The sequence below is a fragment of the Pipistrellus kuhlii genome, unplaced genomic scaffold (genome assembly GCF_014108245.1).
Source record: "Pipistrellus kuhlii isolate mPipKuh1 unplaced genomic scaffold, mPipKuh1.p scaffold_m20_p_3, whole genome shotgun sequence".
NCBI lineage: Eukaryota > Metazoa > Chordata > Mammalia > Chiroptera > Vespertilionidae > Pipistrellus > Pipistrellus kuhlii.
This window is the reverse complement of record NW_023425529.1, coordinates 152,028,656-152,047,964: the sequence shown is the minus strand read 5'-3', so window position 1 is coordinate 152,047,964 and position 19,309 is coordinate 152,028,656. Positions and strand designations below refer to the sequence as shown.

General features: G+C 34.5%; 1 protein-coding gene across 4 annotated transcripts in view; it reads right to left on the bottom strand.

The window, feature by feature from the left end:
- PCCA (propionyl-CoA carboxylase subunit alpha) overlaps positions 1-19,309 on the bottom strand; it is a 348,233-nt gene that overhangs the window by 152,427 nt on the left and 176,497 nt on the right. For all 4 annotated transcript variants that reach the window (XM_036454630.2, XM_045588766.1, XM_045588767.1 and 1 more), the window contains 4 exons: positions 17,095-17,238; positions 15,696-15,770; positions 11,480-11,548; positions 9,897-9,972 (listed from right to left, as the gene is read on the bottom strand). In XM_036454630.2, the coding sequence (XP_036310523.1) occupies positions 9,897-9,972; positions 11,480-11,548; positions 15,696-15,770; positions 17,095-17,238 (364 nt within the window). The remainder of the gene's footprint in view (positions 1-9,896; positions 9,973-11,479; positions 11,549-15,695; positions 15,771-17,094; positions 17,239-19,309) is intronic.

Sequence of the window (19,309 nt, the reverse complement as noted above, 5' to 3'; positions counted from 1 at the left end):
ATGGAAGAAGTTATTACACAGAGACAATGATTTAATAAATATCTTTATAATACACACCCAGGAGAAATGCCGTTATCCTGACCTTGTTCTGTGGGCAATGACTGAGTCCACACTCAATCACTAATGTTTCTAAGGCCTTTGTAATTATTTATGTATTGGGAAAGTATGTGAAGGTATAAGAAATTTCTGGTGAAACCAATACGCCTAGGAAATCATTGCAAAATGTGACATCTTCCTATATTATAGGTGATGTTTAGATAGAGAAAAATGAAGAGCAACTAAAGGCAATATGCTAGGATCTTCAAAAGACAAAAAGGCAACAAAAATTTAAAAATAAAAGATCCCTTGAAAGAGGTCAGACTATCAAAGGGAAATAAACCCCTTCTCTGTATATTTTTCAAGCAAACTAAAACCCTTTTGATGAAGAAAAGAGTGATAATTTGCCAATGAGATTTAAATGCCTCAGAAATGACAGGAGTTCCAGGAAAAGAAAAGTATTTCTGACTTACACTAATTTTCCTGGCTGGGGGAAAAAATAATAGAGAAAGATGCAGAAGGCCATAAACAGGGTAATATTAGGGAGGAACTTAAATTATATCAGAATTTTCATTGCTGTAAAGCTATGGATACCACAGATATTTCTACGTAGAGGCCAAAGTGTCTGAGCAAAGTGAAAGAATAGTGTGACTGAAAAGTCAGAGGGGCATTCTGGGTCTGATGGCCATGCAAAATACAATGATTTCACTTTACCTGGAGAGTGACCAGAATGGTTTACATAGGGCAGATATGACTAGTTATACATCCCATGAATCACTCAAGTTGCTGCTGGAAAAGGGATTGGGGAGGGGCAAGAGTAAAGATGGGGGAAACCATTAACTGACAATTGCAGGAGACAGGTTTAAAAGTGGCAAAGCCTCAGCCCACAGCTGGGGTGATGAAGAAAAGTAGCCAGATGTAAGAGACATTCAGGATGCAGACAGAGCTTGGTGACTTAACGGCTGCCAAAAGTGAGGGAGATGAGTCTGCACAGCACCCAAATTTCTGGCTCTACATGATAGGAGATTAATAAAAAAAAAAAAAAGAACAGGTTGGGAGGAAAAGTTTGGGAAGTTAGATGCCCATGTGATAAGATTGATGACGTCTAAATGATGAGTACAGAAAAATGGGCAGATTAGAATGTACATACAGAAGGATACAGATGTCATGCATGCAAATGTATCCAAAACAAACTGAGATATATATATATATATTTTTTTTTTTTTCATGTATAATTTACAGGAAAAGATGAAAGTTAGATCAAGGTATAGTTTTTTTTTAAATTTTTTTTATTGATTATGATATCACATAATTGTCCTCATCCCCCCATTCCCATCCCAAACCCCTTCCCACATATGCCTCCACCCCGCTGTTATCCATGGCCACTGGCTATGACCATATGCATGCACACAAGTCCTTTGGTTGATCTCTCCCCCTTAACCTCACCCTCCCCTACTTTCCCTCTGAGGTTTGAAAGTCTGATCGCTGCTTCTCTTTCTCTGGGTCTGTTTTTGTTCATCAGTTAAGGTATAATTTTAATTTTATTTCTAAAAAACGGTGTTCTGCCCTAGCTGGTCTGGCACAGTGGATAGAGCATCGGCCTACAGACCAAAGGGTCCCGGGTTCAATTTCAGTCAAGGGCATGTACCTTGGTTGCAGACTCCTCCTGGCCCAGGACCTGGTCGGGGTGCATGCAAGAGGCAACCAATCGATGTATTTCTCTCACACTGATATTTCTCTCTGTCTTTCCCTTTCTCTTTCACTTTCCCGAAAAAAAAAAAAAAAAAATCAATAGAAAAATATCCTCAAGTGAGGATTAAAAAAAAAAAAAAAAAAAGGAAAGATAAAGAAAGGTGTTCTTATATCCAGAATTCAGAATGTTTTTGTTTATAAGCTTTTTTGCATAAGTAATGAACAACTTAGAAAGGCAATCGGGATTTTTATCCTTACGTCATCCAGTTTTATAAAAATAATACTGTTCACTTGATACACGTCATATTTAATTTTATTGACTTTCTTGTTACAGTCTACTACTGGTATAAAGTTTCTTGCTCTCTGGCTGCCCAATGCCCATATAGATTACATCAGACTCTGTCTTCAATAAAATACAACATAGCCTTCAGAAATAGTTAATGATAATGTGAACAAAAATAAGATTATTTTCTGATGTCCATTTTTTTAATGGACATCCGATTTGTGACTGATGACATAAAAAATTAAAATGTATGCAATTTTATAGGATAAATGATATGTTGTATTTTTATTCCAGATTTAAAGTTTTAAAAGTGCTTATTTTAGAGAGCATAACTCAAAAGAATTAAAAGCAAATATTAACTTACATTTGGATATCAAAGAACAGAGCCACTCAAGCATACAAAATGAAGCATGAACTTCTAAAAACTCTTTCTACTTGAATAGTCAATACAGCATGAAAATATATTCTTTTCTTTTGGTAAATGATGTTTCAGGAATACAATTAATATGCAAAAACATTTTCTCTTTAATATTCTCTGAATAAAATATTACATATTACATATTACTCCCCTAGCTGATTAGCTCAGTTAGAGTGTCATCCAAATACACCAAGAATATGGGTTTGACCCCTGGTCAGGGCACATACAAGAATCAACCAGAATCAACCAATGAATGCATAAATAAGTGGAACAACAAATCAATGTTCCTCTCTCTGTGTCTCTCTATTTCTGTCTCTCTCTCTGTTTCTCCCTCCCTCACCCATCCTGCCTCTTCCTCTCTAAAATCAATCAATAAATTTTTTAAAACTTTTTAAAAATTAAATATTACATCTTACCATACAAAATCAAACCATTATGTGTTTTTCTTTCCTACCAACTATAAGGTAAAACACTGGCTAATGTCAAACGACCAAAATCCAGATGCCTTAACTGTTCCCAAGACTATTATATATTAATTAATTCTAAAAACAAATGAGAATTTTAAAAAATTATTTTATACCTAAAAGCTCAAAGGATCAGGTAAGTGGAAAATCATCATTGAACTGTTCAAAGACATCCCACATATTTGAAAGTTACCATTTTATACTTAGTTTACTTTCTTTCCCTGTCCCAGGAAAGACAATCCCGTTTAAACCGATCCTTGTTCAAACAATAAGCAGACAGTAGAGGTACTCTCTGAGACTCGGTCTATAATTTTAACAGTATTGTTAATCACATACCCATAAAAATTATGACTCCGGGTTCTGGACTGGGAATTGAGAGTGACCTCTGCCGAAGTTCACGAGGTCCCATCTGCATGGGAAATCAGGGCCAGCCACCGAGGAGGACCCCTAGGAGCAGCCTTCTCCTGACTACCTGCTGCTTCCAAAACACTGGCCAGACATTAGCTCCACACACGGCCAGGATCAAACAGAGGCCAAAGCCACTGCTTATGGCATGGGGACACAGAAGCTAACTTTCACTCCTTTATTTTTGCTGTAAAGATTCTTTATTTTAACAAAAACTCACAATCAACTTGGGGCGGGGCGGGGGGGGGGGGGAGGGAGATAATTAAACAACTAGACAATTATCAAACTAGACAGTAAATTGCCCTTCCTTTTCTGTCCTTCATAACATAATTTTTAAACCCCTCTATCCTTTAGAATTAGTCAGATGAATGCTATATAATTACAAATTGCAAATGCATCTGTTTTTATTCCTTACATGTTAACTTTGGAGAGAGGAGGGTGTATGCTCCTCTTCACCTATTTTTAAAACTTTTTATTTTGAATAATTTCAAAATTATAGAACCTTCACAAAAATAGGACACAAAGAATTAGTATATATCCTTTCCCTGGATTCTCCAAATGTTATCATCTTATCACATTTATTTGTTCTGTCTTTCATTTTTCCTCCCTCCCTCCTTCACTTTCTCTACACACAGATTTTTTGGTGTTTTGTTTTTTGTTTTTGTTTTATTCCAAAACATTTAGGGAAAGTTGCAGACAATTTGCATTTAACCTCTAAATACTTTAGTGTATATTTCCTAAAACCAAAGTAAATTTCTTATGTAATCACAGTACGATGACCAAGTCTGAAAATTAACATTGATAACAGCATCATTACCTAATCTAAAGGCCTTATTCAAATTCCATCAATTGTCCCATTTATGACCTTTACTACAAAAGAAAAAACAATTTTTTCTGGTCCAGGAACTAATCCAGGATGACACATTGCATTTAGTTGTCATGTGTCCTTAGTTTCCTTTGATCTAGATAAGTTGATCCACTTTTGTGTTCCTTGACCTTGACACTTTTGAAGAGTACAAGCCATTTATTTTGTACTCTGTCTTTCAATGTGGTTTGTCTGATGTTTTCTCCTGATTATACTCACGTTATACATTTTTGAAAAGAATGTCACAGAAATGATGTGCTCTTTTCAGTGCATCGTATCAAGAGGCACATGATGTTGATCTGTCTCATCACCAATGATGTTAATTTTGATCTTCTAAGTTGCTAGGTTTTTTCATTTTTAAATGTACTGTTTTCCTATTATACTTAACTAATTTTCACCCATTAACTTTAGCATCCATCACTAATAATTTTTACCTAAACAATTTTGCGTTTGCCAAGTGGTTTTTTTCTACACTTACTATTGATAGTAAAAATTCTACTGTAAGGGAAGAACTGTGCCTTCTCCCTCAATTATCGTCCTCATCTATTTATATCTACAAGAACTCCTATATTCTTATTTTATTCCATGGATTTTAATAAATTGCTAGCATTATTTATCTTGCTGAAGTTTCCCAATTAGTCAGTGGGAGCCTCTTAAAGCTGGCTCCAATATCTTTGCCGTGTCATTTTTGCACCCTTAATTACTTTCTTATATAAGATATTTTAGGCTCATCTTATACTCTTCCTGAAATCAGCCATGTTATCAATGAGTACTGATTCCATTCATGGGAGAATGGTATTTAGAAAACAAGATGTAGATGCCTTGTGTGCTCAATCAAGGGCAATTTGTCCTCCAAGGCATATATAGCAATGACTGGAAATGTCAGTTGTCATAACTGAGGAGATGCTACTGCCATTTAGTGAGTAGCAGCCAAGAATGTTGATAAATAATCACAGAATAGGCCCCCACAACAAATAATTGTCTACCCCAGGATGTCCATAATGCTAACATGGAGAAACCTGAGTTAGAGAACATATTTATATATGGGTATACACACATGCATGTTCACAAACATACACGTATACAATAACATATATTTATATACTTATCTTTCAATCTATGGCAAAAAAACTAAGAATTCTATTTCATTTTAACACCATAAAGTTAATTTTACCCTTATCCATTTTCACATCTGTAACTCCTTTCTCTGACAGTGAGAAACTTGGCTCTTCTTATCCAAAAAGTTTTTATTTCCTCAATCCCAGAATAGACATAAACTGGTTTTCAGAATGCTAACCCATGAACTAGAAAAAACAAACCTCCTAACTAGAATTTAATATTTACTTATACATATTTTATCTTTAGCTTATCAATCAAAATACTGTTAAAAGTTCTTTAGGTTAGCTGTATTCTCTTTCTTTCAACATGAGTATATATGACTCATAGACTCCTGTCCATTTGCTTCTCTTTGTATTTCACTTGAGTTTTTTTTCTTTAAAACATTAATGATTTTACTTATTTTGAATATCTAAAAGTTAGAACTATACAAAAATGTATAATCAAGGAAGTCTCTCCCTTCATGCCATGTATTTTCTTTCACGCCTCCCAATCATTTCCAGCAGATCCATCCTTCATCTCCAGTAGGTGCACCATCTTATTAGTTCTGGTCTTGTGTGTATGTGTTTCCATAAATGAGCGATTTATTTATTTCCCTAGTCATCCACCGATATCTATTCTCCCTTCCTTCCCCTAATAAAAGAAATGCTACTTTTTAGTTTAATATATGGCCATTTGATATCAACTACATTTCTTACCTTCCTAGCAGCTATGTATGGCCTTATGATTCAGCACCAATAGAGGGGAGCCTTCCTATTAATTATGTTCTGAATTAAAAAAAACAAAAAAGTGCACATAACTTCCACTGGCCTGCCACTTTCCTGCTGAGGCCTGATGGTAGGCACAAACACAGCCACTTTGGACCCCAAAATGAAAACCATTTGCTGTGAATATAAGAATCACCTTAACAGCCTCTGACAACATCCTTCCTAGGTTATTACACGGGAAATAAATTAAACTCTATCTTTCTTAAGTTACTGTTTTTTATTCTCTTTGCTATAGTTGTTTAACAATAACTTAATTTTGAAGATCCTCAGGTGGAAAGAAAATAGGACATCATAGGAAATGAAAACAATAGTGAAGCAGGAAAAAGGAGAGCATGAGATTAAGTAATATAAATGAAACTGGCATCCACGCGAAAGGCAACAGGAAGACACTAAACGGGTTTTAATAGGGAAGTGATAATTGGGTTTACACTTTAAAAAGTTTATTCGGTCCATACTGAAGAATGGATTGGTGCAGGTAAAGAGCAGATATAGAGAACCCATTCAGAAAGCTATATGCAGGCCATGATATATTAGGTCTAGTAATAATTAATGTCGTTTTCTAATACTTTTTTTAAATCGAATTTATTTAAACAATACAACAAAATTTAATCAACAATATAGTTGCCATTGTTTTCTACTACTTGTGCCCAACGCTCAGGAAGCATTTTAATCCCTCTGTTGTAAAATTCTTGTGATTTTGATGCAAAAAATTCGGTCAATGCATTTTTGAGGCATTCTTCATTATTAAATTTTTTTCCAAGAAGAAAGTTTTGCAAAGAACGAAACAAATGGTAATCAGAAGGGGCAATATCAGGAGAATATGCAGGTTGAGGGAGAACTTCCCATTCCAACTGGCGCAGTTTTTCAGCAGTGATTCTTGCAGTATGCGGTCGTGCGTTATCGTGGTGAAGAATTACGCCCTTCTGATTAATCAGCGCGGGTTCTTTTTCTCTTAAAGCTTGGGCTAACCTTTCCAATTGGGCACTATACACTGCACTTGTAATGGTTTGGTTAGATGGTACAAGTTCATAATGAAGAATTCCTTTAAAATTCCACCAAACACACAACATCACTTTTTTTGCATGCAAGTCAGGTTTTGGCGTGGGCTGCGGAGCCTCATTTTTGTCCAACCATTGAGGCCGCCTTTTCAAATTAACATACAGCACCCATTGTTCATCTCCGGTAACAATTTGCTCTAAAAATGGCAAACGGTTTTGATGAGAGAGGAGCGAACTGCAAATTGTGACTCTTTGATTACGGTTGTTGTCGGTCAACTCATGAGGAACCCATTTTCCAAACTTTTGGACTTTGCCAAGTGCACGCAATTGATTGGAAATTATTTTCTGTGAACAATTTAAAGTTGTCGCAAGCTCTTGTTGGGTAATTTGAGGATTTTGCACCAAAAGAGCTTGAAGAGCTTCTTGATCAAAATTGGACACATGGCCTCGACCACTCTTGTCATCTAACGAAAAATTTCCCTCGCGAAATTTCTCAAACCAACGCTGGCATTTTCTGGCGCTAACTGCATCTTGACCAAGAGCACTACAGATGTTTTTTGCAGCCTCACTTGCTTTTCTTCCTAATTGGAACTCGTAAAGCATGCAGTGCCGAATATGCTCTTCATCCGCCATCTTCTTAGCCCTAGTTTTGCAACAAAAACCAAACCAAACACAAACTTTTTCAAGCAAAACTTGTTAATTGCACTTCACACGTTCTGTAGATACCACGTGTTTGAAGGTTATGTCAATACAAGTCAACGCCAAGCAAGATTTTAAACGAATGTTTAAAAACGACATTAATTATTACTAGACCCAATAAATAGTGGTAGCATAGGACAGCATGGCCAATGAAAAGAGAATTAGGAGTTCTTTTTGATCAAGTGTACATCCCTCTCAGAATACCTTCTTAGCCTAAGCACTCATCTTCTACAAGGTGTTTCTGGCACACTGCATCCGGAAAACCTGTTTCCTCAAGGATTAGAAGAGGAAGTACTCTGATATGTACACAACCACATCTTTATGCTCATCCAAACACAACTAAACATATTTTAAGATGGGAAGATGGTTTAACTAATATGAGATTGCACTAACATTACTCTTCAAATTGCTTTTTTACTTTAGCAGCACACATGCCTTCAAGTCATAGTTACCTAGTATTTCATAGTGAAGGTGCACAGTAAGTTACTCAATCCTTCATCCATTTAGTCAACACTCTGGTGTTTCAGAATTTAGGCTACTACAAACAATGCTGTTGTAAATGTTCCTGGAAACATCATCTCACAATTTAGTCTTTTAACTCTCTAGGAAAGATTCCCAAAAACTGAATGAGTAGGTCAAAGGGTATGTACTTTTATTTTAACATCTAACGCCAGGTTGGTTTTCCACAAGATAATAGCAAGTCACACTCCAAAGATGCCTGCATGTGCCATCCTTTTATTTCACCTACATAGTAAGTTATCAGTCTATTAAAAAATGCTGCTACTCTAGGATGTTGTTTGAAGAAATCACATAGTGAGATATTCTCCACAGTCACCTATGAGCCCTAATGCAGTATTCACGTTATTTTCAAAGGACCAAAAGAGGGTGGTGAGAAAAGATACCCTCCTCACCTTTGAATTCCCACTCTACTTTTTCACTTCACTATTAAGATAAGTACCAATTTATATTATATTCATCTTTCTGTATTTTTCAAAACAAGTTTATTAGAAATTCCTTGAAATAGTTATAGTTATCACTCAGCCTTTCATTAATTCATTAAACAAATATGAATTAATCAGTTATCATGTATCAGACACTGCTAAGCATTTGTACCGTGATATACAAGTAAATAAGATAAACACCATCGCTGCCCTCATGTACTTAATATTCTTATGGGATAAACCAACATTTAGCAATTAATTACACAATTGATTCTTTTTTTTTTTAATTACACAATTGATTCTTCAATTAGTTATGATAAATGCTTTGGAGAAGCAATAGGACAAAGTGCAATGAAAGCTTATAATGCTACACACAGTACTGAGAAGGACCTAAAAGGGGCTTTCAATATTGTTTATATATGGTCTTTCCTACATGATTCAGTCGTAATTCTAAGTAAACTTATATTTCACACTTTATATTTGATATTAAAGTCCATTATCCCGAAACTGATAATTTATGTTGAGATAAAGTAAATGATTTTTTTATTATGAATGGAAAGTTGGTAATAACATTTAAAATGCAATTTACTCCTTAAGTGGAATAAGTGTAACTCTACCTTAATTCTTTAAATGTAATGGCTGGTCCTAATGCAGTTATCACTACATACCCTAAAGGCTTATAGAATATCACTTTGTTAGATATTAAAATTATCCTCTGTACACATGAGGTAACAAAATTGTGTTTCCTAGAAAATATTCTATAATTTGCTCTGGTTCATAGAAGCAAAGAGCTCTTCTTTCTACTCTCAAGTTAGTCAAATGTAGGCCACTATGTTTTCTATCTCCACACATTTTCAAGTTTCATATGTCAAAAAACCAAAGAAAATAATAATATAACAAATCTGCTGTCAAACTGCACCTACCAGAAGTCTTCAGTATAAAGAACCATTTTACATATTAAAAACTGAATGTTCATCTAGGAAAGATAATAAATTAAGATATTAAATGAAACTTATGATCTAAGATATATATATGTAAAGTATAGGAGTGCTAAAGAAAATGAAATACTTATTCTTAATTAGTATGTCAGTTTAATTCAAGCTTTTTTTAATTCCACTTAAACAAATATTGTATCAAATTCACTAATTATTAAATCTTCAAGCTATTTTCTAGAATTGCAGAGATAACAGGGTCTAAAATGTTTGTTTTTACCTCGAATAACATAATTATCCAGTGCATCTTCCATTCTCTTCAGTGCTTCAGTTCTATTAGAACCATATGTGATTAGCTAAAAGCAAGCAACAAAAAGATTTATATAAATATATAGACCAATCCATCAAACAACTCACTTCACATAATATCCCATATTATCTTTCAAAACTTCACAGTGGTTCGATTTATATTAAGTATATCAAGATTTTTCTAAATAAATAAATATTAGAATCAAGCTATTTCATACTTTTCTCCTACAGTTCACTATCACAGTAAAGAGTTATTTGAGATAAACAAAAATAAGCATAAACTTTTTTAAAGGAAAGAAAACATCTGGGATAGTGGAAGATTAGGAAAGAGGTTTTTGTGTTCCCCATTTTTCTATGGGTTCCAAGTTTGAAACCTCGAATAGCTAATATTTACAAATATCATAATATAGAAGCAATGGGTTCTTATACTAAAAAACTTACTGTCCCATATGACTTTGTGTTTACATGTATCTTATACAAATTAATAGTAAAAATGCACCTTAACTATTCATGAAAGAGTTTTCTGGTTATTACATTAGTCAATTTGTAGTTTGTATTTTAGTAAATTCAACACGTTTATATAATACATTTAGTACATTTTAGTATTTTTAATAGCCAATATGAAAATTCATTTGCAGGCTACTTTTCTGAACAGATATTCATTCATCCCAAAAAAAACTATGTTCAATTAAATTGATATATAATATTTTAATGTATTTTTTATTAAATAGCTTTTCTCTAACAAATAAAATACTCGAAGTTCATTTTATCAGTACAAGTGAAAAAAAAGGAAAAAAATGGTTTGTTTCCTGCAACTATATTAAAAGTCCCCCAAAATACGGAGAAAAACATCTTGAGAAAGAATATTTATAATAAAGAAGCCATTCTTCAATACAAGTCTAAAGTTTAGAAAAAATAGAATTTCCTCAATAAAACCCACAATTTTAACAACTGCGGTCAAAATTTTACATTTTATAAGATCTTCAAATTCTGAAAATTTTTAAAAATTTAAAGATTTAAATGTAGAGCTAATTTATTCCAAAAAGTCAAATTTAAAAAGGACAAGTAGGCAAAAAAGAAATCCTATACTCTTACATACAATTTAATTATGTGAAACCTACAAAATTTGTGATATATAAAATTTGGAAAGGTAAAAAGTGCTCTGACATACACAGCCTATCACCCAAACTCTTTGACATCACCTGCCATTCTTAGTTTTATCTCAGGCAATTTTCAGGAATGGCCAGAAAACACCTTAACTTCTTCTCACTGCAACTGGCTGAGTTGGTGTCACTGGTTAGATAAGTTTGTTATTGGCAGGTAGTAGTTTTATTTGAGTTGATGGGGGAAGAAGGGGTGTTGGAAACCAACATGATACTGAATTTCTCTCTTCAAAGAAAATCTGTTCTGCTTTCACTTTTCCATCAGTACACAAGTCCTTGTTTAATTATAATACCTGATTCAGGTAAAGAACCAATTTCAAACTTCTGAATTAAATAGGTCTACTGCCCTTCAGAATAAAATTGAAAGAAGCTATTAAAAAATAGAACTAACTTTGGAAATCATTGGATCATAGTAAATGCTAATATCACTTCCTGGTTGGATACCACTGTCAACCCGGACCTGGAAGACAGAAAAAAATGAAAGTAACTTCATATTGTGCACATATGTTTCCAACAACAAATTTAATTTCCAAGGAACAGATGGATAACTTCAATCTCGACATTTAGCTTCTGGAAAATAGAACAACAATATAGAAATATATAGAGACCAAATTATCTTGGTCTGCCAACATTCAGTCATACATATTTTTGTTTTCCCACTAAATGAAGAAACTAAGAAAAGGGGGTTGGAGAGGGAAGCATTTCTACATCACTGTCCTGCTATGTGTTTATAGCTATTTGACGGTGTCTCCAACTGAAGCATGGCATGAATGATGCTCCCCCTGCACCATCTGAGAGTTCCAATGAGGACCTCACTCCAGCCATGCAACAGGACTTGGGGGCTCGGCTCATCAGCCCCACAGGAAAGCTGGTGCTGAGCCTTTCATGTCTGCAACACTTTCCTTTGTTGTCTCACCCTCTCAACTGTAAAACACTTTTTTTCTCTTACTGTTAGTCCCCTGAGACTTCACTGTTTACACAGCTTTTTTCATGGCTTGGCGTTGTAAGGACACAGCCCCAATTAGAGTTCTGATTTTGTGATTTTCATGGGAGGGGGTGTGGAACAGTACAAGTTCAAAAAATTCCTTTGAAGAGCCTGATTGCTGTTAACCAGCCAACAAGTTAGTACATCGCTGATTCTTGTTTTCATCTCCCAGTTTGATATCAGCAATAAGGCACAGAGGTTAGCCATGTAAAACTTTTTAAATGAGCAGCTGCTGAGGATGAAACAGTTATTAAATTATGGTGCCTAAGTTTAGGAATCTGAAGTATTTAAAAGCTAATCAAAATACTTAAGACTGTCAAGCATGTCCTAGGGGTCTTGAGGATGGAAGAATTTAATCGAAGCCGCAAGAACAGCAGGACTTTGATGGCCAACATTGTAAAGGGGTGGGAAGAGAGAAGCGGAAGCTCCTCACCTGTGGGAAGAAGCCTTCCTAATAAACAGCAGCTCATCTGTCTGCAGCAAGGCAGAAAAAGGTCAACTCAGCGGCTGTTAGGCCTTTAATATTTTAATTTAGGCAATTATCAAGGGACCACATGTAGAACCTCTTGTCTAGGATATCCACATGAGGGTATGATGATGGCTTTATTATACAGTGACATCAAAAGATAAAGCATAGTTTCATCCCCTTAAAAAAGTCACACTGTCATTATTCTCTTTGTTAGGTTTTAGAAGACAACATTATAACTAACCCAGGGTACTTTAATCCCTGTATTTGTAAAACACAAAAAAATTTTCTTTGCATTCACATTCACATAGGAAAACCTTAATGTTAAATGAAAATCAATCTGGGCACTTAAAAAAAGCAACACTTGGCTTTCTATTTTCTGAAAACATACTTCAGGACATAAACTGAAGTTCTATGAAATTCACAAGCAGTGTTTATTAAAACTAGAAAAGAATTAACGGGGCAGCTGTGAAAGCAATAAAATTATAATCTACCTTCTCCCCACAATTAAATGGCCCCAAAATGGCAACTGGTAAGTTACATATCAGAAGATATCTCTGAACTTGCAATTTTTTAATTTGAGTGGCAAAAAGTTAAAGAGCTAATTTTACCACCATGTATTATTTAAAACCTTAGCACACTTGCTAAAGCTGTATTTAAAATTGAAACCTTTAGAACTTGGTACAAGTTCTAAAACTTTTTACTTTAAACATATTCTATTATTTGCTACATAAAGTGCTATAAAGCCAGTGTGAAACTTTGATGTTCAACCCACTGAAAATTAAAAGGCAATAAAGAATATTTATTATATTCTCCTATAGTTCATAACTTAAAAGTTTAGTTGCCTTGAATAACAGGATCCTAATAGATAGGTCACCTAGGGCTCCCAAATACAATTTTGTCTTTGCTATTTATTAAAATTATAATTACAGAAGGTTATGTCATTTTCCTTTAAAAATAAGTAGGGTAATATCAAAATGTATTATATATAATCAACATATCTTTGTAGAAGCAAATCAACATTAGCAACAAAGAAAACTCCCACTTATAATTTACTGCTTTTGCATATTTTTTCAAATAATAATCAGCTTTCTAAAATGCCTAACAATGAATTAAAAGTCAAATCAAGTCTCCTTTCCTCCAAGCGAAACAAAGGCTCTACAAAAGAATATATTCAGCTTTTAGACTAAAAGCTTTAAGAACAAAGTCAGATAAAATTACTCACAAATTTCTGAGCAGAACAAAATTGCAGTCTGCAAATAACAAATTTACAAAATATGATGGCCAAAGATAGAAAAAAAAAATCTCCTCATATTTGCCATATAAATAAATTTTAGGCCTAAAGAAGCATGTGAAAAGTACAAACCGCACGTTAACTTCGAAGTTTGTATTCTTATGACCAAAATGGTAAGAGAGACAAAGGGTTTCCTATGTTAAAAATGACTGATCTACTTTAAGAAGGCAAGAAGGGAAACACCCAAGCACCAATATAGGAGAGCTGCAAACCACTGCTCAGAAACCTCTGGCATCATTTAAATGTCTCTCCTCTGTACCAACAGTGGCTCCGTACCAGCAGTGGCCACGTCTCCCACCCTTCACTCCCGATTCACCTCTCCCCCACAGCACAACTCCCAGCCCACCATGTCTACCTGACAAGTGACAGCCCAAGCTGATTAAATGCTTCCAAGGAAGGGGAATCGTGGGCCTCCATGACAGGCCAAAAGTGATCACCATGGAGATACATAATTACAGCTGTCAACGCATCTACTGTCCTGCTGACATCAATTTGATTGCTCCCAGCAATAATGATAGACAAAGCTTAGTGTGCACTCTCCCGCACCCAATCACTTTATCTATTCCTTGGTCCATTTAGCTGACATGCAACATTCACGCAAGCAAATAACAGCAGTAAGCAGAACATTTAAGGCATTTTAATTGTTTTTTCTTTCTATGGATGGCTCACAACCACAAATGTTATTACATAAAACTCCTGCTGCAGCATTAATTGAAGAAAGATTTGGAGGGACAAAGACCGTAGGGGGTATAGTTTGTCCATTATCACTTATACTTTCAACAGGTCTCACGTTCGAAAATTGCAAATTGCAAAAACTTGCGAGGGCAAAATGTTTAACATTCTGCTAGCTATTACAACATGGTGAAAACTTCTAACAACTAGAGTTATCATTATGAATTCTTAATACTTTTTGTTTGATTAAAAAATGTTTAGATGTGCCCCCATAATACTTGTTTTCTCATCTGCTATTTAACATCACATAATGCCTGTTAAATCTTTACAATTTTTTTTCTGCCTTCAGGCTTTGAACACAGCATGGAGTCTTCGACCCTAGAAAGGGTCAAGTCCCTTTAGAAAGCACATGGGCAAAAACAATTTTAAAAGTGAAATAAATCATATATCCAATAACATCTTCAAATTTAGAATTCTTCCTGTAATCTTTCACCATCTTCATGCCAGTAATCAAACTGAATAATCATATTCACAGATGGTACAGCCTTGTCACACACCAGTTAACACCATGTCATATATATGTGCACTTATTACCTTGATTAAAAGAAAGGGTATGTCCTTGTTCTTTTTATGCAATAAAAAATATTTAAAGAACTATTAAATACAGAACTATGGAATAAAGTGGTCAGTGATCAATTTTCTTTAACTGGTGTAAATAATATGTATTTAAAGTCGGTGACATACCAAAATGAGGTAGCTTGTTTTCCTTAATCCATTTCAATTAACAAGCTGATTTGGAGCCTGAATTTCCTGACATCTGACTATATTAGGAAAGCTGGATTAGATTTATTGAAAAGGTTATATTGTAACAGAAAAGTCATTTCCCTTCTTGGGATTCCATGCTCTTATTAATTATAATTTTTGAAAGAATTAGGAACATTGTAAACTATTATTTATTTAGATTAGAAGTCATATGTTTCCAGACTTCCCCTGTCAAATGGATTCTGACTTCCTGCACATTATAAAGTACAAAATATATATTTTTAAAAACACAAAAAAAAATTGTAATTCCCCATGAATTTCACTTGTCCTTCAATTTACACCCTTTGGTGTTGACATGTTTTAACATAAAAGTATGACATAAATCAAGATTTTTAAGCCTCACTTGGTATTACAGTTTAATGACTTACACCAGGTAGATGTATTGGTTCTTGGTACTGAGACAATCTCCCAATAGACGGTAAACCAAAAGACTTGTAGGGGTCCTGAAAGTTCAAAGGAAAGGAAACACAGTCTTTGAAATATAGATGAGCACAAGGTTAAAAATTTACACGTCTATTTTTCCATACACAGTACTTATCAAATCACAGATTTCAGAACATTACTATCTTATACTCACTCTAGACAACTTAGGAGTGTAAAAAATCAAAAAGAACTGTAAGCAGAATTTAGCCTAACCTTGATTATACATTATTAAAATTGATAACATTCCAACTTTTTATAAATCTTCTTAGAAGGCCTTGGGCAAAAATAAAATCACTTATGTGCTACATCAAAACACACTCAAGTTCAGAACAACAAAAGTAGTACACTAAAGATATTTGTTTTTCTCATTCTCAGCACAGCTCACATATGGCAAAATCTGATAATTTTGTTCTTTAAATAAAGACCTGAAAAGAAGCTTTGTACATGGTAGTAGATATATGCTCAATTGTAAATACCTTAGATTATCAGGATAAAAATTATATAAATTCGGTGTCAACAAGAAGGAAGAATAACACTTAAAATATAATTAAAAAGCATGAACAATAACCAAGCCACAACATATTTCTCAAGATCCTTAAACAACACTTCCAAACAACTTCTGTATTCTTAAACTCAGATACTGCTGATTTATTTTTTTATTTCAACAGACAGGATTCTTGTCTAAAAGTAAAAGACGGTAAGTTTTTTTACATTCCAGTTTTAATAATTTGAAAATATCATTTTTAGACATTGATTGCTTTATTATCTGACTTATAGTTATCTTGATAAAAATAAAGTACTGAACTGAGTGCTTATGAGTAAAATCCTTAATTATGAAGGAAAAGTTTGATCAAAAGCTTTGCAATTTAAATTTCAATTGCTATTTTCATGTAATCATAAGGGATGAACTTTTTAGGAAAAAAACTTGGAAAAATTTTAAGTAAATATTGAATTAACAACTAATGTGTGCTCAGGGTAGACTCTTAAAAATATGGAATTAAGTGCTGCAGTTTATTTCAAATATGGTTTGAAACAAGCAAACAAACAAACCCAAGGTCCACTGAAGCACAAGACTATTAAATGCTTTGTTGCCCCTTAAACTGGTTGGTTAGCTATTTTTCAATCCAGGAAAAATACATGAAAATTAATTAAATTCAAGCCCTTTCAACTAATTTGAATTCCGTCAAAATTATCTAACCTTATTTCCTGGTTCAATTGTGGATTACATAATCAAATATTTGACAAGGATTATAAAACCCTAACTATAATTTGTTATTTAACTATACCTGGGGTCTCGTGACTCAGATACAACCACCCACCTTCACCCCAACATCATTCATTTACCTCAGCATACACCCGACATTCAACTGCCCAGCCGTTGATGGGAATATCAGCTTGTTTGTGCCTGAGAGGGTAACCCTTGGCAACACGGATCATTTCTTGGACTAGGTCCAGGCCAGTAATGCATTCTGTGACAGGATGCTCAACCTGCAAGGCCAAGATGTGCCAGTCAGTAGGTGTAGTAAAAGGTAAATAAACAGAAATAAGCAAGAACAAGTCCAACAATTTCTGGGTAAAATAATGTTAATTACATTTAATCATGTTTGACTAAAAAACTAAGAGAATAAAATTAAAGAATAAACACAATAGCGTGCAAAGCATGATAAGAAACACTAACTTCTAAAAAGTATTTGTAAACTATCTGTATCACTTTTCCCAGTTTTTACCTAGAAGTGGTCCAGCAATGTTTAACGCTTTAAATTTCGGTTAATTCATAACCGAAAATTACACATTTAACTGCAGTCCTCAATGTGGCTGATAATCAACCTATTCTGCTACACTTAGCATGGCATCTACTAGAGGCAGATTATGATTTTCCAAAGCACTAGTCTAGCCTAAGTCTCACCCACTTGCATGCTTTCACTAACCTGTCCTGACAGGCAACCCGATTAGCGTACTCTTACATCAATGCAGTGTAGCAGAAAGCAGCAGATGGATCCTGCAGGTTGTTTTCCCTCCAGACCTACATGGGGAGTGCTTAGCATGCACAATAGCAAAACTGAGCCAGTGAAATCACTCTGCTCTCTCAGCAAATTGCTGGTAACTACCTTGGATGATGCTGTCATGGGGATCCCTGGCCTTCCACACTAACACATGGGATACACATGTACAAAAACATGCACTGACAGAGAGGGATACTAACAGGGATACACATCACTGTAAATCTGATCGATAGCTTACAAGTTCCTAAATTGAACTGAGCTAAAATAAAGCCACTTATGACATCGTTAAAGAACAGATCATCTGTCGCTCACCTAAAGCCTTGAATAAGTTTGAAAACTTTAAATAGAACTTTGGCCACATCTGCTGCTTTGATATCAATTTATTTTCTCACGAAAATTAAGCATGTTCTAAACGCACTTCACAATAATGTTGTTGTTTTTTCATGATGCTGTATTTCTGACTTGGGAAAAGGTCAGTGAACAAACGAATTGTCTTCCCATCTTCAACTACACTAATTGAAGGACAGGATTTAGTCATTATAATAATCCTGAAGCTTATCATAAGCAAACAATGCCATAGTCTTAAAAAAAAAAAAAAAGCTTTGTAAAAATAAACAGATGGCATCCATAATTAGCTCTGTGTGTGTTATGAGTTTGTTTACAGTTTCAACAACATTTTCAGACATTTTGACATAATTTTAATGACAAATCATCACTAAAATAAGCATCTAACCTTTGTAAAGTAAATGCAGTACTAAATGAAGATCTTTTTAGATAGTACAAATATATATTTTTGAAAGCAAATTATGATTTTGTGAGAAATAAGATTCTATAGTATAAATAAGAAAAAATGTAAAGCCTCTCTATTATTGGTAGAAACAAATTTCTTGTGAGAAAGCATCATTCACTCTAAATACTCAAGAGGTGAACCTACTATGTGCCAAAGGCTTTATATCAATCCTACTGACACATCTGTTACGGGAGAAAATAATTTTAAAAGCTAAGTGAAGTACATTCTGTACACTACTCCAGTGGTCAGTAAACCACGGCTCGTGAGCCACATGCAGCTCTTCGGCCTCTTGAGTGTGGCTCGGCATTAGAACCACTTCTTCAAAATAGACTCGCCCAGGCTGAAAATGACTTCTGCTTATGGGCCACGAAGTTTCAATCGCACTGTACGTGCATGCCTGCACATGGTATTTTGTGGAAGAGCCACACTCAAAGGGCCAAAGAGCCGCATGTGGCTCGTGAGCCGTGGTTTGCCAACCACTGCACTAGGCAATTAAATATTAAATGAATGAGTGAATGAATGGACAGCAAATTGAGAGACACACCTATCACAAAGGATAAAGGTCGGGCTGGAATTTTTGTCCCTCCCAGCATGTTCTGACCTTCCTGATCTTCCTCATGGAAAAATGTATGTGAAAGCATGTAATAAATATAATCAGCTAGATAATTATGTGCTGTCATCCTTTATAAAACATATTACTATAAAAGTTTAAAGAACCAAATTAATTATGAGGCTCTGTTTTACCTTAGAAGGCCTCTTAATAACT